At 36.3% G+C, this 19,625-nt stretch overlaps 1 protein-coding gene across 1 annotated transcript in view; it reads right to left on the bottom strand.

The window, feature by feature from the left end:
- The window catches only part of SHPRH (SNF2 histone linker PHD RING helicase, E3 ubiquitin protein ligase), a 91,307-nt gene extending 71,997 nt beyond the window's left edge, over positions 1 to 19,310 (bottom strand). The window contains exons 1-8 of the mRNA XM_008576630.1: positions 19,204 to 19,310; positions 12,452 to 13,120; positions 9,835 to 9,964; positions 7,588 to 7,806; positions 5,054 to 5,132; positions 4,248 to 4,398; positions 2,268 to 2,376; positions 1,419 to 1,675 (exon numbers count right to left, since the gene is read on the bottom strand). Of these exons, the coding sequence (XP_008574852.1) occupies positions 1,419 to 1,675; positions 2,268 to 2,376; positions 4,248 to 4,398; positions 5,054 to 5,132; positions 7,588 to 7,806; positions 9,835 to 9,964; positions 12,452 to 13,090 (1,584 nt within the window). The 5' untranslated portion in view covers positions 13,091 to 13,120; positions 19,204 to 19,310. The remainder of the gene's footprint in view (positions 1 to 1,418; positions 1,676 to 2,267; positions 2,377 to 4,247; positions 4,399 to 5,053; positions 5,133 to 7,587; positions 7,807 to 9,834; positions 9,965 to 12,451; positions 13,121 to 19,203) is intronic.
- Between the last annotated feature and the right edge of the window lie 315 nt (positions 19,311 to 19,625).

The raw sequence follows: 19,625 nt of genomic DNA, 5'->3' as shown, positions 1-19,625 counted from the left end.
ATAGTTACATTTCTGAAATTAAACTCCCGACTCTATGTGTGTGCTTTACATAAAAATCCAGCGGCCAGTCTTTGCTACTTTTTTCCCTGAGAATTACTCCTGATAAGTGGCTTCCAATCTGCCCTGTAGTCTGCAGACCCCCCAAAATGAAGGCTCTACTACTGTACCAATAAAATTTGGAAAGAATAAAGGTTAGAAAGACAAAGGAAGCTGCCGTCTTTTTGGAACTAACCTGTTATAATTTATAGTGTGCCTAAATAAATAAAAAAACTAGTAGTTTACAGTACATAAATATACAAACTAGAGCAATTGCAAAAAATACCAAGTACTAAAATATAGCACCCAAAGAAAGGAAAAGTTAGGTTACTTGTTACTGCAATTAGCAAATAAATTCCTTCTTTCCTTCTCCTTTCTACCTGTGTCCTCTTTTGCAATTATTTATTGAATGCCAATTCTGTGCCAGTGCTGTTAAGTGGTAGGGATAGAAATATGCACAGCAGTTGGCCCCTGGAAAAGTGAGAACAGTAATAGGTAAAATGATGCTATAGGCATGCTTCAGAGCACTATATGTGAAAGTATGTCAAAACGTCGATGGAAAAACACAATTAAAAGATAATACAAATTTTGCCCTGAACATTTTGAAGTAACCCCATTACATAGTGGGGTGTGACGGGGAGGCAGGTGATAGGGATGGCTTTCTCCAAGTGATGTCAGAGCTGAGGCTGAACAGAGGAATCAAAACACTTAGCACAGAACCAATACCAATAGCATTAATTGGAGATTTTCGTATGCTGCCTGCGCATTATATTGGAGACTCCCCATTCCAGGAAATAAATTTTTATGTCTGCTATTTCTTTCAGATGCCAAGTTGACAGCTCAACATTTTGACTTGTTATCACTAGTCTTTTCTTGATTTATGTTTGCAAATATTACAATTATTTTACTAAAAGCAACTTGAAATTATTGGCCCAACAAGAGTTTTATAACAAAATGTAAAAATTTGATAAGATGATGACATGGGGAAAATGAGAATTTATATAAAATATTCAAAATGCATTTAAAGTACTATGCAAATTTAAGGTCTTATAATGTTTTTCAAATCTGGAACAAACTTTTTAACTGCTGACAGTAGCACAATAAGAAGAGATGTTTTAAACTCTATAGTATGCTTAACCAACTAATTTTATAATTCATTCGATAAATATTTACTCAGTACCTGTTAAGTGTGAAGCACTCTTCTCTGCGTTAAATGATAACCAAAATAAAGTTTCTATTCTCCTAGAGCTTATATTCAGAAAGTAAAAAACGTAAGTCATAGCTAAAAGTGCTTTTCCTAACTAGTTTGTTTTATATCTTATCAATTTATTTTGTAAGGCATCACATATAGGTACTTAATAGAACTTAACTTAAGCTGTTACCTGTTTTTTTGTTTTATCACATATATCCTCTTCCTTGTAATTCTTTCCCAATGTAAAAGTCCCAGAAAAACCATGGCCTTTGATCCGTTTCACAAGACCTTCGAAAATTAAACATTTCAGCATCCGTTTCAGAAGATTCCTGTTCCGTTGAACATCATATCTATATATAGAACTGACATACTTATAGATGGAAAGGATGGAAACTCCTTTTTTTCCATTCATTTCTTTCACAGCTGTCAGGATCATCACACGTGTAGCTAAATGCAAAAGGATTATACTAATTCAGTCAAAAGAATTAAAATAAAAAGAAAGTAAAACTCAGTTAATCTTAATCTGCATTGAGGACCAAGTTAAGAAAAAAATACATGAAAGATTTATTGCAGTCTTGTGCCATCTTGAATAATATGTAACAAAGTATCTCAAAACATTAAGAAATAAATTACTGTAATACAAATAATTTAAGGAAGAGTTATTCATGTTAATTTGTTAATCTTACAAAAAATCATTTCAAATTATAAAAGAAAGCTCTCAAAATTATCTAAATATAGGGTATCATTAGTAAGGGCAACACTCATTTGCTAAAATAATTTGAAGTTGTTCTACTTGAGGATGAATACAGTCTGGTTTAAACTGTAAGCTAAAGAAATTTAAATGTAACAGACTGAGCAAGAACCACCTGGATTCTTTTGTTAAGATATTATGACTCGTAATTGAATCTATTTATGCAAAGCATAAACAACTGTAAAAACAATCATTTGCAACAATTACAAGATAATCTCTAAGAACTACAAGAACTATAACAAAGATAACTTATAAGAGGGTATTTTTTTTAACAGATGACATACTTACGGGGGCAGTGAACTTTTTCTTTTGGTTCAAATTCCATATTCTGGGTTTCTATGTCTTTTACTTTTCCTCCAAAACGATGCGATGGAATGAAATAATTCACCACTTTTCCCTTATATAAACAACATTCAGTAGTCACATAGTGTTTTGCTTTCAGTATTCTGAATTGCTTTTTAAAATTAACCCTCCTACTAAGAAAATGCAAAACAGTTGTGAAAAAAATATTTAAAAAGGGCAAAATACGCTATAGATACAGACATACCTTATTTTTTATTTCCGAGCTTATAGCTAGTCATCACTTTTGAAAATTGTGTATATTATCTTAAATTACCAAAATGTTAAATGTGGAACTTCTGAAATTAACTTTTTAAGGCATATTTAAATATAGAATTAACCCACTGAATTTATAATATTGAAAATAATAACTTGTAATTCAAATAGGCAACGAATAGAAAATCCCAAAAAGAAGTTACTGAAAGTTAAAGTTATGTAAGTCATTTTTCTACAAAAAAAAAAAAAGATTTTTTTTTTTCCTATTCACTGCTCAAATCTGAAAGGCTAATTTTGCAAACTTGACCCTATTGAAAATCATATAATCACTAAGGCTGTAAAGCCTGGGGGGCCCTAGAGGTAATTAATTAGTTATACCCTTAACTAGTGGCCTCATTTCAGTAGGATTTAATGTGCTGATTTCAGAGTCCATCACTGGAAAATATGCAGTATAAAGTATATTTGCCTCAGTGATGGGTTTTTGTTTGTTTGTTGGTAAACTCTAAAATTTATATAAATATATATAAAAATAGGAAAAAGGCATTTATTGCAGGCCTACTATGTGCAAAGCTCTATGCTAGGTTTTTTTTTATTGTGGTTAAGTATATATAACATAAGATTAGCCAATTTAATAATTTTTAAACATTAATTACATTCCCTATGCTGTGTGACGATCACTTCTATCAATTACCAAAACTTTTTTGTCATCCTAAACATAAACTCTGGACCCATTAAGCAATAACTTCACATTATTCCTTCTCCCTGGTTTCTGTTAACCTTTAATCTACTTCTGTCTTCCATTATTTTTTCTTTTTCTTTTTTCTTAATTGACCCATGAAAACTGCATATATTTATGGAGTAATACAAATGAGCTATTTGAGTACATTTATTCAGTGTGCAATGATCATATCAGAGTAATTAATATCCACTACTTCAAACATTTGTCACCTCTTTGTGTTGGGAATAAAATTCATATTTTTAAACACAACTATATACTTTGGGACAAGGACTTAAGAGTTTGTTTCATATAGCAATCTATTTATTAACATACCTATCCTTTATCAAAGTCCTCATTATTATATTCTAAGATTTACACATCTGAAACTTGTACGATTTTTAAAAATAGCTCTTTAACTTATTTAGTGGTAGGGCTGGCCCGGTGGCGCACTGCTACAGTGCGCCACTTGGGAGCGCGGTGGCGCTCCCGATGAGGGTTCGGATCCCACATACAGACCGGTTCCCACTCACTGGCTGAGTGAGGTGTGGGCGCAGCACCGAGGGTTGCGATCCCGTTGCTGGTCCCGGTCCAGTACGGGCGCGACACTGAGGGTTGCGATCCGTTGCCGGACACGAAAAAAAGACAAAAAGGAAAAAAAAAATTATTTAGTGGTAATATGAAGGCTTGTAGTACTGACAAAACATTTGAGGAGTCAATAGCACTTTCATAATGCAGTTTCTCTGCCAACTAGAAGAAAGCTTCGTAAGTGACTACATATCCCCTTCCTAGTTGGCCAAAAAAAAAAAAGAAACCCTGCTGGGTCACAAACATCACCTTCTCTGTGTCCATTTGGAGTTAACCAATCACTAATATAAATCTTTAGCTACAGAGTGAACAGAAAGTGTTGACGTAAGTGCCAAGCAAATGTTCAACATATGATACTTTTTGAGAACATATGTCCCCTGCTTCCCCAAGCCCTACAGTACTCCTCCTACCTCAGGAAGAGTCAGAGCATCTTGTTTGACATCTTGTCGAGTATGTGTTAGAATCAGAGCCAAAACCTCCACTGTCTTTCCAAGACCCATCTCATCTGCTAAGATTCCACCAAGCAACTGTGGCCCAGAATTTGGGTACTCACGGATGATGCTAAAGGTAAAAAAAACAAAAACAAAAACAAAAACACATCATAAAAATGTAGATAAAAATTATACTGTTCCTAATCACTTTTCCTAAATAGAACTGGAAGAAATGCATGAAAGTATAAGTTTATTGAAACTATATTTTAGGGTAAAAAAACTTCAAATCCCTAGATTATGAATATAAGAACCATGATAATCAAAAAACTGCCTAAGCAGACAACTAAGTCTGCAGAAATAAGAGTTGTATTGGTAAATACCCATCATTTTTTCTCTTCTATAATTTAAAGGAAACAAGTCTCCCTCCTTTCTGTGACCTTTATGAATCTGTAAATTAAAAAAATATGAAAGGCAATAATTACTGATTCCTAAAAAACTGGCCCATAAAAAACAAGATAACATTTTTACTTATAATAATAGTAATCTCTTTTTAATAAAATCTCGGTAACTAAGTATCTTATGTTTATTATTCTGTATCCACTTACTGAAAAATGACTAGTGCTATTAATTCTAAGTTTATCCTATTTATAAAAATGTTGAGCAAGACTTTAACTTAGAATTCCCTCTTGAGGTACTGCCAAGGCTAAAGACAGGCTACTAATCACATACAGTTTTTCATTATATTTAATTTTCACATCAACCATATAAATAAAATTTTGCCTTACCAGCCTGTGTATGGATTATAGTAGAGTTTCAAACCCTCAGATGTAACAATCTCTCGCCATAAGATGTGCAGCGCACTTTCTAAAGAAAAATATTACCATAAGAATAAGTTTTTGTTTGTTTTCCTTTCTGTCAGATAATCACATTAAAATAAAAATAAATTAACTGTCAGGATTCCCTGAGACACTGATTCAAAAGACCCATATTCTTGAGAAGTCTCATGCAGGAAAAGCCACATATTTAACATATGGGTAAAAGTCTAAGGATCCTTCTAATTCTTTTCTTACATAATTCTTTAGCTTCCCTCGCTTTGGGCACAAATCCACATAAACAAGTTATAAGACAGAAAAGCAAAGTGCAGCAAATTATAGAGGATTAGCAAGAAAAGAAAACTAACACATACAGCCAACTCCTACCTGATAAAGGAAAGTAGCTTATCTTTTACAAATTCTTCAAGAAGTTGGATGAAGTCTTTAAATAACTCAATAGACATATGCTATTAGTCTAATACATTTACCTAAATCAGACGTGACTTCTTCTATAGGTCTAAGAGTAGGAGGAAAGGCTTATACTTAACTGAGGAAAAAATATTTAAAGCTATAACACTGAAGTACTGAGTTTGTTTCGACAAGAATCTTCCAATATCCTTCCCCTTCATATTTTAACTTAGTTAAATCAACTGCCAAATAGGAAACATGTCTCTACCCACCATGAAACAGCAAGGAATTTTTTGTTGCCTTTTTAAGAGATTAATAGATTTAGTAGGAATACAGATAAACAGATAGAATGACTAGGCCATAAAGGAACTTTCTGAGATGATGGAAATATTTTACAACAGCCCTGTCTGATAGAAATATAACATAAACCATATGTGTAATTTTACACTCGTAGTAGTTATATTTAAAAAAAGGTGAAATTAATTTTAACAGTGTATTTTATTTATCCCAATATAACCAAAATATTGTCATTTCAACATGTAATCAATATAAAAATTATTAATTAGATATTTTAGATTGTTTCCTTTTGCAGGGGTATACTATTTAAAATCCAATGTATATTTTTAAACTAACAGCACATCTCAATTTGGACAGCCATATTTCAACTCTCAAGAACCATATGTGACTAGTGGCTACTTTGGGGATAGTCTAGTTCTATGTCTTAACTGGGTTGCTGGTTACACAGATGCACAGATTTTGTCAAAATTCATCAAACTGCCCTTAAGATTGGTACATTTTACTGTAAGTAAGTTATACCTTAATAAAATTATCTAGCCAAAGAAAAAATATTTCATTTTGGAGAAAAAATAACCAGTCTGTGGGAAACTCTACAGAACTAACAATTTCTTCAACAAATAATTATAAAGAAAAAAGAGAGTAAGAGATAGGAGATAAAAACTATGGACTGAAAGAAACTTAAGCGATAGCAACCAATTCTAATGTAAGGATGTCATTTGATTTCAGATTTGAAGTGTGTGTTTATACGAGAGCGAGAGCGAGAGAGAGAGAGAGAGAAAGACTGGGGCGTGAGAGGGGAGACAGAAAGGGGGGAGAGAGAAATAGAGGAAAGAGGGGAGGGAGGGAAGGAGGAAAAGAGATTGGTTATATTAAAAGGACTTACTGGGTTTTAAAAGTCATTATATATTTTTGTACTTATTTAAGAGAACCCTTATCTTTCAATGAAACAAATTGAAATACTAATATATAAAATGATGATAAGATATACGGTATTTACTTCAAAGTAAGTTAGCCAATGGGTTCATGAGGGGTAGGAAGAAATAATATTGGCTATCAATTGATACTGATTGTCCAAAATGAAAAGTTAAAAAAAAAAAAAGAGTTTGTTGAATAAGAAAGTATAAACTGGAACGCATGGGAGAAATACGTAAGAGATATTCTTCACTAACTAAAATAAATCTACATAGGAGGAATGAGAAATAGTCAACACCTTATTTCCTAAAATCATGTAAAAATTTCATCTTGTGCCTATCTCTTTAAAGACATAAAGTAATAAAAAGTAGCATAAATGCCTTCCATAAATCTACTACTTTCATAAAAACACTGAACATGCTGTTTTGTTTTATTACTTATTCTGTGGGGTAAAGAAAAAATGTGAATCTAGTAAAATTAAATAAGTCTCCTACTTTTCTAAATTTGCTTTCTTTTACTAACATTTATCATCAAATTGTGAAAAGATTCTTGCAGATGATTAGCAAGATTTCCATCTGATCAGGTTCTAAAAGCAATTCTTAGTTGGAAAGGCATGTAAACAAATTCCTTGGTTTTTAAAAATTCTAATCAAGGCAGTCTTTGTTTTTGCTGGAAAAAGAAACAGTTCAAGTTCTATGAATGAGGAAATTCAAAAATGAATTCTAGATTTCAATTTTGAGGAATTCTTAGAAAATAATTGTATTCATGGTAACACTCATTTTATCTTATCTTTTCAATATACTTTGTTTAATGATCGATTTCACTCACACCCTAATTATCTTTCTTATCTCTCCAATCAATTTGCCTTTATTTAAGCATATTATACTTGCCACCAGCAGGAGTGCTTCTGAAATGCTCTTGTTGTAGCATCCAATTGACAGCCTCTCTCTGGTAGGGTCTCAACACAGGGATTAGTGCAGGATGCTGGACATCCACATGGATGGACCGTGTTTCTTGCTGATGTGTTCGCTTCACAAAGTGGTAGAGCTCATCAATGTCCTGTCCCTCTGGCTCACTCTCTGAATCCTCCTCATCCTCTTCCAACACATCTGTACACACAAACAAATGTTTTCAAGACCCTATTCACCTTTGATAACTACAAGCAATTCTTATTCTAGGAACATACCATGCATTCGCCCAACTCTGGTACCCTGCCCAGTGTTTTGTGACTGGAAGGCCCTATCCTTAATTCTTCACTGACCCAAAAATCTATCCATCCATTCTTTAAGACAGTTCAATGGCTACTTTTTTCCATGGCATTTTCTTTTGTTTTCCCTGGCTGGAATTAATGTTCTCCTCTGTGTTCATACAGTACTTTTATGCTTTGAACATAGCTGCACATTGCAAACTATCTGGTACTACAATCATTTATGTGTACTTCTCCTCTCCCCAGTGATGGCAAAGGTAAAGTCTTTCATTTTTACATCCCCTCAGAAAAGCTGACACGTGACTTGCCTATTGTGGATGTTTAATAAACATTTGTGGAACTGAATGTGACTATATTTTGCAGTTTATAGAAGGATAACTTATTTCACTTTTATATCTTAACATAAAATATCCATATGCAGACATAATTTTTCTATGCCTAATAAGATAAGCGTTCCCACTCTGTTTCTTATGCTAAAAAAGAATAGGCATTGGCAAAAAAGGTAGCTGCAGCCATTTAGGAGATAAGTGTGTAAGCTATTAATACAATTTGTAAGAATATCAGGTCTATTTGGAGGGCACAATTATTCTGTAGAAGACGACTCATGTTCGCTATAACATGAAAAATAAAAACCTTGAACATATTTACTAACTCTTTTCAGCTCATAAATCTCTATTAAAAACAACTCTTCAAAGGTAAAAAAGTGAGCCATTTCTGAATCACTTTCAAAGAGGCCTATATACTTTTAATATGACATACCTGATAAGCTCTAGAATTTTTAAAAAATCACATGAAAAAAATACATAACTTACCCTTTTCAATAAAAAGTATGCCATGTAGAATTTTCAAAACTTCACAACTAATGAATAGTTATACGTTTGGTTATTTCAGACTGTTACTGTATTTATATAATCTAGTATTTATAACTAAATTTGAAGTTTTCCTTAGAAATCATGCTTAAAAGGTTTAAACTGCATTACTTTTAAAAGGCAGAACAATGGGATTCTTACCATACCTTAAAGTTTTTATGCACTTGAAAGTATTCCTTACAATTCTACAACCGGAGATTTTTCTTTTAAGTCTCTTAACTTGGAAAAGGATTTACTTTTACTAATATCATGAAGCTTTGCAAAGAATGCACCATAGAAACAACTCAACAACCAAGCTTAAAAATTGATTTCACAAATATTTCCATATAAAAATGTTCTATAATTTGCATCTGAAATAATGCTGACCTGACATGAGTGGAACTTGGATAATTTGAGACATTTTTCCAGTGTGTTGATGGGCTGCACTAAGCCATCCATACTCTCTCTTGGTGACCAATGGCAGACAACTCTGAAACTGCAGTCCTGACAGAGGATGCAATGTGTTGCCAAGAAAGGAAGCAAAGTTATTTGGTCTGTATGGAAACCAGACTCTTGAGATTATTTGTCAGACTGCAAAGGAGAGGTGGAATAAAGGCCAGCCAAAAAATCTCCGGCCATGACAAAATAAAAGCACAGGAATAACGTAAAAATTCCAACCAGCTCAGATCCCTTTAGACTCTGCCTTTGACTTCCATATTGACTCCACAAACACTTCTTTACTTACTATAAGCTAAGCACAGTGTTAAGCAAATAAAGAAACAATTGTATTAGTAGGGGCATTTTAGATAAGTATAACTTTCTCATATAGTGACTTTATAAAGGTCATTTAATATTTATCTATTGATCTATTTATTTATTTATTATTTTGGTGGCTGGCCTGTACAAGTATGTAAACCTTTGACTTGGGTATTACAACACTGTGCTCTATCAACTGAGCTAACTTGTCAGCCCTAATTTTTATTATGATTTTATTAGCTGTTTTTCTGGTTATGTCTAGGAGTTAAAGGAAAAACCCACAACACCTGAGAAACAGCAATTTTTAAGTTCACTTTCAAAATTACCTGGAATAACAAAATTGTATAACTTTTCCATCACTCTCTTCATGAGCTGATTGAACTTTTTCATTCTTGAATTTGCATCACTTAAAAAGTCTAGTTTTGCTAGGCCAGCTTCCAAAAGATAAATTCCAACCTACAAAGAATTAATAAACATAAAAATAATTTTAATTGGAATATACCATTCTTTATGAGGGACATAAGAAAAAAATTTTTAGCATCACCATTTTTAAAGGTATTCACAATATTTGCCCCACAAACACTAAATATTTACCAAATCTTCCTCACATTATGTTCATTTTCAATAACAAATTTGTTCTAGAAACAACAGTGCATACTATGCGCAATGCACTATTGAAGTTGATGAATAAAAATACTTCCCTAATTGGAATCAAACCTGGGAGAATGTGGTGAGAAAACCTAATTCTACCCACCAAATCAATGATTTCCAAATCTGATGAGCATGAGAATATCACTGAAGTTTGTTAAAAATACAGATTTCCCCAGAAGATTCTGATGTATATGCTAGGATTCTTATGCACAGTTAAATTTGGGAATCCTTATTACTGGATCAGCACTAAAATGTATAGGTAAACAGACCTTAGTCAATGTTAAGTATCTTGATTCTAGTGAAGCAATGTAGTATGAAGCTTTGCAGTAGAAATACTTGAATTTGAATACTGGCATTGATATTTGGGAGCTAAACAAACTAAAGGAAAATAACTGATTTATTTTGACCCAAATGTTCTCATTTACAAAACAGAGAGAATCCTAGCCTAAATAATACAATTTTAAAGTATCTAATGGTAAACACTCAATAACTGTTAGTTTCCATTTCCCCAGACTATCTTGGACCTGACTCCCTAATCACTGAGATTCTCATATGCTTTCACTAAAGAACAAGAATTCACCAGCATTATCCAGGAATGAGTGAGAAAGATTATATTCTATTATTATTTGTACCCTGCCTTGTGTTCATCTGGAGATGTCTTACTACAGCAGCAATAAATCTTCATATATTTATAAAAATTAAGAGGAGGAAAAACAGAATAGATCAAGACATGGTTTGTAGGGAGGTGGATAGAATACAGATATACAAGCCATGAATTCTTACATACTTGTTATCACTGAGCTACAATTTTGGCACTTGCAATCAGTAAAGAGAGGCAATGCTTGGTTATGGTTTAATTGTCAAGGGAAGTATTAATTGCAATCTAATGTTTCTAAATTTTCTCCTCTCCTATCAATTCTGAAGCTATACATAGGGCTATTGGTGCAATTAATTTTTAATGCAAGAAATGTATGAGATAGTTTCCAGTTAAACAAGGCTGAATCTAACATTTTAGAATTTCTTTTCAAGTTTTAGCATGAAGGCATGTTAACCTACTTCATAGTTGACAAAGCACATTTACTTACATATCTCACCTGGTTTTTAATACAATTCTGTGAGGTAAGGACAATGGGTATTATGTATATATCATACAGGAAGAAGCTGAAATTAGAGCATTTATTTTTTTTATTTTTTATTTTTCCTTTTTGTCTTTTTTTCGTGACCGGCAACGGATCGCAACCCTCAGTGTCACGCCCGTACCGGACCGGGACCGGCAATGGGATCGCAACCCTCGGTGCTGCGTCCGCACCTTGCTCAGCCAGTGAGCAGCCGGTCTGTATGTGGGATCCGAACCCTCGGCGGGAGCGCCACCGCGCTCCCAAGCGGCGCACTGTAACAGTGCGCCACCGGGCCGGCCCCAGAAATTAGAGCATTTAAATGATTCACATGGCTAGTGAATGGCAGAGCTTGAAATGAATACAAATTCACTCATTCATTTACTGAAAAATCTGTTAGGTACCAGGTGCTCTACTAGGCTGTGAAGACGAAAGGCTTCATAGTCTAGAAAGAATAAAGATCTAAAATGTAAATACACTACAAGTGGCCAAGGCAAAAATAAAAATATGCATCAGGTATTCTGGGAGGAGGGCACATAACACTACTCATGGAGTTTAGGAAAAGATCTCCCTGGATTAAATAAATGCTGAACTGATTATTAAAGAAAGGCCAGAGGTTATCAGGGAAGAAAAGCACAGAACACTGTTAAAGCAAAAGCATGATGCAGAAAGAAAGAGGGTATGTGTAGGAAACAAATCAGTTTGGAATTTCTGGGACAAAATAAAAAGCAGAGTGATAAGGGATTAGGCTCAAGGGCCTATCAAAGGAGGGGCTTATATGCCAGATTACTACTTAATTCTGAGGCAGTAAAGAACAGAATTCCATTTGCTTTCTTATCATGCCATTCCAGAGACAAGGCAGATGAAAGATTTGAAAAGGCAACATAAGAAACAGAAAATGGTCAAATTATTGCTATGATAAGAGGGAAAGATGATGAAGATCAAAACAAGTCATTGAGAGGAGAGATGAAAAGGAGGAATCAAGAAGACCCCCTTGAAAAAGTACAGTCTAGAAATGATTACCGGTAGCATACGTTTTTTTTTTATAGTTACAGAAAGCCCAAAATAAAGTGTACTCTGGAATTGCTGGCTTTTGAGACCTTCCTTATTCTAAGTAAACTTCAAAACGGACTGCCAATGTAGAAGAACTTTAAAAGACACCACAGAAACTGAGTACCTTGATAATGTCATTTCCTTCTGGTCTTTGGTAAAGTTTTATTCTTCTCTTCTTTTGCAGCCACCCCAAATCTTCTAACGTTTTACCACTGAAAGATGATTCCACTCGAATACCCTTGTCACAGATATTGGTTGGTTCTTTGTGTCCTTTTTCTTGTTTCTCTACATCTTCATATTGCGAATGAACATAGATCAGGAACTGAGTGCTTGACTCTGAACTCACCAGTGTAAAACTCTTTTCGGAAAAATTTTCTATTAAACTCTGTTTAGGAAGAAGCTGAAGAATTAATTCTCCTAGAAATGCTTTCCAAGAATTATCAAAATGATAGGGAGAAATCACAATATCCAACTTTACTGATGAAGGGGAACAAATCCCAACAGTCTCTTCCTTTTCCATTGACATTGAGATGCTTACTGCCGCTAAACACCTCTTCTTACCTCTATGAGCCACTTCTTCAGTTAGACTATGGTCTAGGATGAGGCAATGAGCAGAAGAGGAGTCTGAATCCAGACAGGGGTGCTCGTCATCAGTTAAGGTGAGAGGTTCATTCCTTCTGTCCTCATGCATATTCCAACGAAGCTGTTGCTGCTTTTCCTCATCTACCTTCACTGGAGGAGCACGTTTCCGTCGGCTGCTCATTTTCAAGTTTTCTTGGTTGGTAAATGAACTCTAGAAGACAAATGCAACAGTAGGCATACTAAGAGAGGATTTCAGTATTTACGTGTCCCCAGATGAGAAATTCAGCATAAACTTATAGTACATACATATAACATGAAGTCTTCAGAGAAATACATAAAAAGCAATCAGTAGTCTTTTTTATTAAGTCAAAAACAGCTAACCACGATGTCACATTCCAAATAAATTCTAATGGTTTTACTGGTCTTTAATGGATAAATGTAGTAAAGACCATTTGTTGAATAAAATAAAATAAATCCTAAAAACACACTTAATAAGCAACATAATAGTAAGATAAATCTTGCAAATAGATTGGAAATGTTTATTTGAAGTGTTTTAGTAACACAAACTCACAGCATCACTACAGAATTTCAATTTTGTTTTATAAACTCAAATTGTTAACAAAACTTTACTTGACCTTTACATAGTGTTAACAAAAAGTGTTAAAACTTTACTTTAACCAAAGTGTTAACAAAACTTTACTTGAACCTTACAAAAATCCCTGAAAATATATCTTCTTTTTCAAAAGGGGAAAATGAAAACACTGAAATGTATTTCTTTTTATGGATTAACAGGTAGAAAGGAAAAGAGGAATAGCTGGGCAAAAAATAAGGTGGTGATATCAACAAGGGGAAATGGGGCAGAGACAGAATAAAAAAAAAAGAAAAAAGAAAAAAGAAAAAATGTAGGGGGGGCGAACAAAAAGAAAAGAAAGCCTGGTCATCTCAAAGAGGAGAGTGGGTTGACAGCAGCCCGTATGAGGTAAGCTCCAAACTATAGTTTCCTCAAAACAACAGCTGATTCCTATATGAAACACAGAACACACAGAGATTAGATAATAGTCATACGATGATTAGCACCTATTCTAGCCTAGTAGCTGAAAAAAAAATTAAAAAGTATATATAAACAAAAATTTGGCTTCAAATGCAGCTTAAGAAATATTATCAATAATTCTGTTTTTATTTTTATTTATTTATTTATTTATTTTGTCTTTTTTGTCTTTTTTCCGTGTCCGGCAACGGATCGCAACCCTCAGTGTTGCCCCCGTACCGGACCGGGGACCGGCAACGGGATCGCAAGCCTCGGTGTTGCTCCCGCGCCTCGCTCAGCCAGTGAGCGGGAACCGGTCTGCATATGGGATCCGAACCCTCGGACGGGAGCGCAGCTGCGCTTCCCAAGCGGCGCACTATCCAGTGCGCCACCGGGCCGGCCCAATAATTCTGTTTTTAAATAAAATTCAACCAGGTATTTGCTGGGTCCCCACTAAGTACTCGGCAGTGTGCTATATTTAAGGGCAAGAAATAAAAATAAAATCATGGACTCTAATTCAACACAGACAAGTGTTCAATAGCCGTATGTGAATAGTGGTTACAGTATTGGACAGCACAAATTTAGAACATCTCCATAACTGCAAAAAGTCTATCCAACAGTGCAGGTCTAAATCAATCATGAGAATTCCATTCCCTCAGCCAGTGCTTGCTTTATAAACGCGCAATTTATAAGCAATCTCTGGCCATGGTCAACTACTTTTTAAGCATCTTATCCTCTCTTTTATCTTAGCGGAATAACATAGAAATCCCTTAATTTCCTAAATGTTTATCTTTGTCTAGAGCACAGGTTGGAATATTAGAATTGGGCCACTCTGCTGAAACTTTAAGAAGTTAAGTTATAAGCTAAGCAGTTAACTACTGCCATGAACATGCTGTATAATACACCACCCCAAAGCTTAATGTCTATTTTTTTAATTGAAACATAATTGATTGCATATATTTGTGGGGTCCAGCACTGAATGTAAATACCTGTATGTAATATGTAATGCTCGTTAGGATAATTAGTATAATCACAATGTAATCATTTTTTTTGGCCCTTTACCAATTTCTCACTAAATCCCGTCCCTCTCCCCCTTCCCCACTTCAGTTTTTTTTTTTTGCCTCAGATCTGTTCTCTCTTTTTGAAAACGAATTATTGTGATTGTTATATCTTTCTCTCTCTCTTTTTTTTTTTTTTGGCTTTTGTCTTTTTCCGTGTCCGGCAACGGATCGCAACCCTCAGTGTTGCCCCCGTACTGGACCGGGGACCGGCAACGGGATCGCAACCCTCGGTGTTGCTCCCGCGCCTCGCTCAGCCAGTGAGTGGGAACCGGTCTGTATGTGGGATCCGAACCCTCGGGCGGGAGCGCCGCTGCGCTTCCCAAGCGGCGCACTTATCCAGTGCGCCACCGGGCCGGCCCCTTTCTCTCTTTTTTAATTTACTTTTTTTAGCTCCCACTTATGAGTGAGGACATGCAGTATTTTTCTTTCTGTGCCTGGCTTATTTCACATAATGTAATTTTCTCTAAGTTCATCCATGTTGCTGTGAATGGCAGAATTTTATTCTTTTTTACGGCAGAGTAGTATTCCATCCAAGCTCAATGTCTTGAGACAGCAATTATTTATTCAAACCAGCAAAGTAACTCGGAACGTTCTTATGGCAGTGGCTAGGGTGTAAGAATACAAATCTAATCACATGAATACTTTTCAAACTATTGGTACATCACAACCACTAAGGGTCCATGGGCCAGAGCAACTCACATCGATAGACCCAAAGTCAAGAGGTAGGGAAATATATTACATTTCTTTACCAGGTGGAACTGAACATAGCAAAGAAAATGGTTATGGGATGGGGGGAGTAGAAAGGGAATTGAGCCAGTTATACAACGTATCACACCAACCATAATAATATTAATAATGTGGTAATTACAGAATCACTAACTCTGAAAGCCAAAAATGAAACTGGCTATAGAGTCTTACATCTGCAAAATGATGTGGCTTAAAAGGAGAGAATGTGGGCTTTGAAGTCTTAGATTCCAATTCCAGTGTTGGCATTTACTAACTGTGTGGCCCTGAAATAGTTACGTGAACGTTCTTTCTGTGGCAGTTGCCTCATCTCTAAAATGGGGATGATAGCAGGATTGTGGTTAGAAATAATTTAAGTACAATAGCACAATAGTAGAAACCTAGCATGTATTCAGTAAGTGGTGGTTGCTATCATTATCGTCCTGAAAATACTCTAAACTACCTTTCACAGTAACCAAACTTTAATGTGGCAAGAGCTTCTCAAACTTGGCTACACAAGAGAATAATCTGGGGAACTTTTGAAAATCCTGATGCCCAGGTAGAACCCCAGATAATTAAATCAGAATGTCTGAGGGTAAGGCCCAGGCGGTACCCCCCATTATTTTTTAGGCTCCCTAAAAAATTCCAGTGTGCAGCTAAGTTTGAGAAACTTTGTTATGGATAACCAGCTACCTACTAAAATCCACTTTTCTTACAAAGCATATAAGCAGTTAAGAATGGCTGTCCAGAACAGCATGGTCCCATGACCAGTTCTAACCAATGGAATGTGAGTAGAAGTGATATGTGCCATTATTTCTTACAACAATCTTGTAACAGATATTGGTGGCCCAGAACATTTTTCTTCAACTATTTATTCTTTTCTTTGGTAAGACCCATCCAGCATATTTTAAATTATGTGTACCATTATACACATTCCTTCAGATGTTTGCCTTCAACAAAACTCTTCTAACATTAGAGCCTCAAGGTATTTATCAATGATAAGTTGTAAAAAAGTAAATACCAGGATTTCTAGCAAGGATTTCCCTTTGTTCAATTCTCAACTGAGCAAGCATTCATGATTTTTTAAAAAAAAAATCATCTGGTTTTGTTTGACTCTTTCCATAAAGTATCTCTACCCAGGGATAACTTCTCGAACTAAAAATGTTATTATTTGGTCAAAGACACTGAAGACACTTACGACCAAAATGCTAATTGGCACCAAGTAAGTCAAGTACTGGTGAAATTCTATCTCTAACCATATCTCATATCCTTTCCCTAGTTTTCCTCACATCTCATGAATCACACCTTTGATGGTTCTACTTCTTCCTGATCCTTATATATCAGTGTTTGGGTAAAACATGATTATGTAAAGTTTTCTAGATAGACCACACTTCTACTACACTGAATCTGAATATAAAAAGCCTTTTACCTGAAATACCCTTTCATATTTTTCTGCCTGTTGCTGTTCCCATCTTCTGCGGAAAGCCTTCCATGACCACGGAAGCTGAGTCTCTCAGCTCCTCCTTGATCCCTTGATCCCAGCTGCTCTCTCTCCTCTTGGATACCAACTGCTACACTATTCACTTTGAACTACCTGAAAGCTGGGCAGAAATAATATCCCATTCAGCTTTATACCCCAATGCCAGATCAGTACCAGGATGTAAATGATATACAAAATAAGGTGAAACAAAGATCTCTAACTCCATGAACACCTTCCCTTGTTTTAAGGACCTAACAGTACTTTACTCACATTTCTTTTTGGAGAGATCTCTCTTACCCACATTCTACAAGATTATAGGTAATATGAAACTATTCTTTACTATTTCTGGCCCAGAATGAGGCAGAGAAAACTGACTGAATTGTTTTTTAATAGAAAACAAAATGGATTGCTAGAAAAATAAACATAAAATGTTGTTACTAAGACAATACAACAAATGAATATGTATTAAACTTAAATTCACATTTTTCCCTCCAAATTATTACTTCTTCTTTAAAAGATACATACAAATCCTGAATTACAACAAATCCATGGTAGACCTGTGTTCAGGCTATCAAGGGCAACAAGGAGTATACATTTGCCATACTGCTGTCCAAGGTGTTCCCTTATGCAAGTGAAGTCCAATCGTTACTGAAGATCGAAAAGTGACCTAGCATTACCACTGTCTTTTCCTTTTCTAGTGTTAACTCCAGCAAGGTGACAGTATCTTCCTCTACTGAAACCTAAAAAATACATAAACCTGAAAAATACCCTCATAACAAGCTTTTTACCAGCAGATTTGTTTCCCCCAAATCTTCACAGCCTAATCTCTTAATAAAAGATTTGTTTTTATAATTATGTAAGTCCAGTTTCTTTAGACTGGCCAAAGCAGATAAATAGTAGCATTTTTCAAAAGAAAAGTATTTTATTCTCTATTGCCAGCTGATCGGTTAACTGGTCCTTCAAAGCTCCAGGAAGTGCAAGTTCTCCAGCACAGATACAATTATCCCAATACTGTTCCCTACTGCTCTGCTTCTAGCACGTTCAGTTGATCATAAACCAACAGGCTTTTTGGTGACAGTACAAATATTATGGATCATTTCTATTACAGAGAGTTTCATCACTCCTGCTATTGCCCATTGGATTAATTAAAAATATAAGTAATGTCTTTAAAATTAATTAATTTTGCTCAGTTAAAGCCGCAAGTTAATTTAAGTACTAGTAGGAAAACATCAAATATCTAGGATTTTTACCTCGTGCTAATGTCAAGCCACTGGGAAAAAGGTACAAGCCCAACGGTAATTATTTAATAATACTGTATTATCTGAGCGCCTGTCAATCATCAGATAACACAGTATCTTCGTTCATAAACCTAGCAGTAACTACCACGGAGTCAATATGTACAACGCATAAGGGCGGTTTTGAGCGCAAATGTAGTGAACAGGGCTCCAAAGGTAACTGAGAACTTTCAACTTTCAAACTGAGAACTGCCTTCTCTTTTACTAGTTCATACAATCCCGCGCACCAAGAAGCGAGGCGGCCGCCCGGTTCTAGCCTCCAGGGGCACATCGACGGCGAACGGTGATACCCACTCAGTTATCTTCCGGATAACCCCAAAGCGCCTTCGGCAGTCAGAGCCACGCCGTCAGCGCCGGATCACTCCCAGAAAGCCGGGCAAACAGGTTCCCGCGAGGCAGAGGAGCTCGACTACCGCCGCCGGCACACTCGAGTGCGGACGCTCGACTGTGCACCGCAGGCCCCAGTCCACGCAGAGAAGCGCGGCCTCCTTTCCCACGGCTCCACCTTCTCCCGGGAGAGCCTCGGCGGCCCAAAGGCCCGCACGTCCGCGACGGGGAGGGGTCGGGGAGACTCGTGCTGGGACTCCCTCTCAGACTTTAAGCTTCCCGGGCTCCGGGACAATTCGTTCTCCCTCAGTGCCCCGGAGGCCAGAGGCTTCTTCCCTCCCCGACCTCTGACCCCTGACCTTCCATCACCCAAGCGCCTACCTAGGCTGGCTCTTCAAGCCTCTTGAGTCTCTCTGCACCAGGCCCAGGGCCCTCTAATGCCCCCTCTGATCTCGGGCACGCATTCGCCACCCACGGAATATCCGCCTGAGGTGGGCACGCGCGCTTTACGCGGGGTTGTGTCGGGATTCCCAGGGGCCCCAGAAACCACAGCGCCTAGCTGCAGGGCGCGCACTGGAGCGTGGGGTCAAGATGAACGCGCACGTCGTATCGTCCCGCCCCTTTATTCCCGCACTGGCTTCATTGCTTTTTTCTGCGCAAGTCCACACAGTTAAAGACCGTCTGGGGAATACAGTTGAAGTCTCGCGATAGCCCTGGCCCACGACATTTGAGAATGCAAGATCCCTTCGGGGACAGAAACATGATAACTAATGATCTATAAGTGTAGAAATTTATGTTTTGCA

The sequence above is a fragment of the Galeopterus variegatus genome, unplaced genomic scaffold (assembly GCF_000696425.1).
Source record: "Galeopterus variegatus unplaced genomic scaffold, G_variegatus-3.0.2 Scaffold1378, whole genome shotgun sequence".
In the NCBI taxonomy this organism is placed as follows: Eukaryota; Metazoa; Chordata; class Mammalia; order Dermoptera; family Cynocephalidae; genus Galeopterus; species Galeopterus variegatus.
The sequence above is the reverse complement of the archived record's forward strand: the minus strand, read 5'-3'. Positions and strand labels throughout refer to the sequence as shown.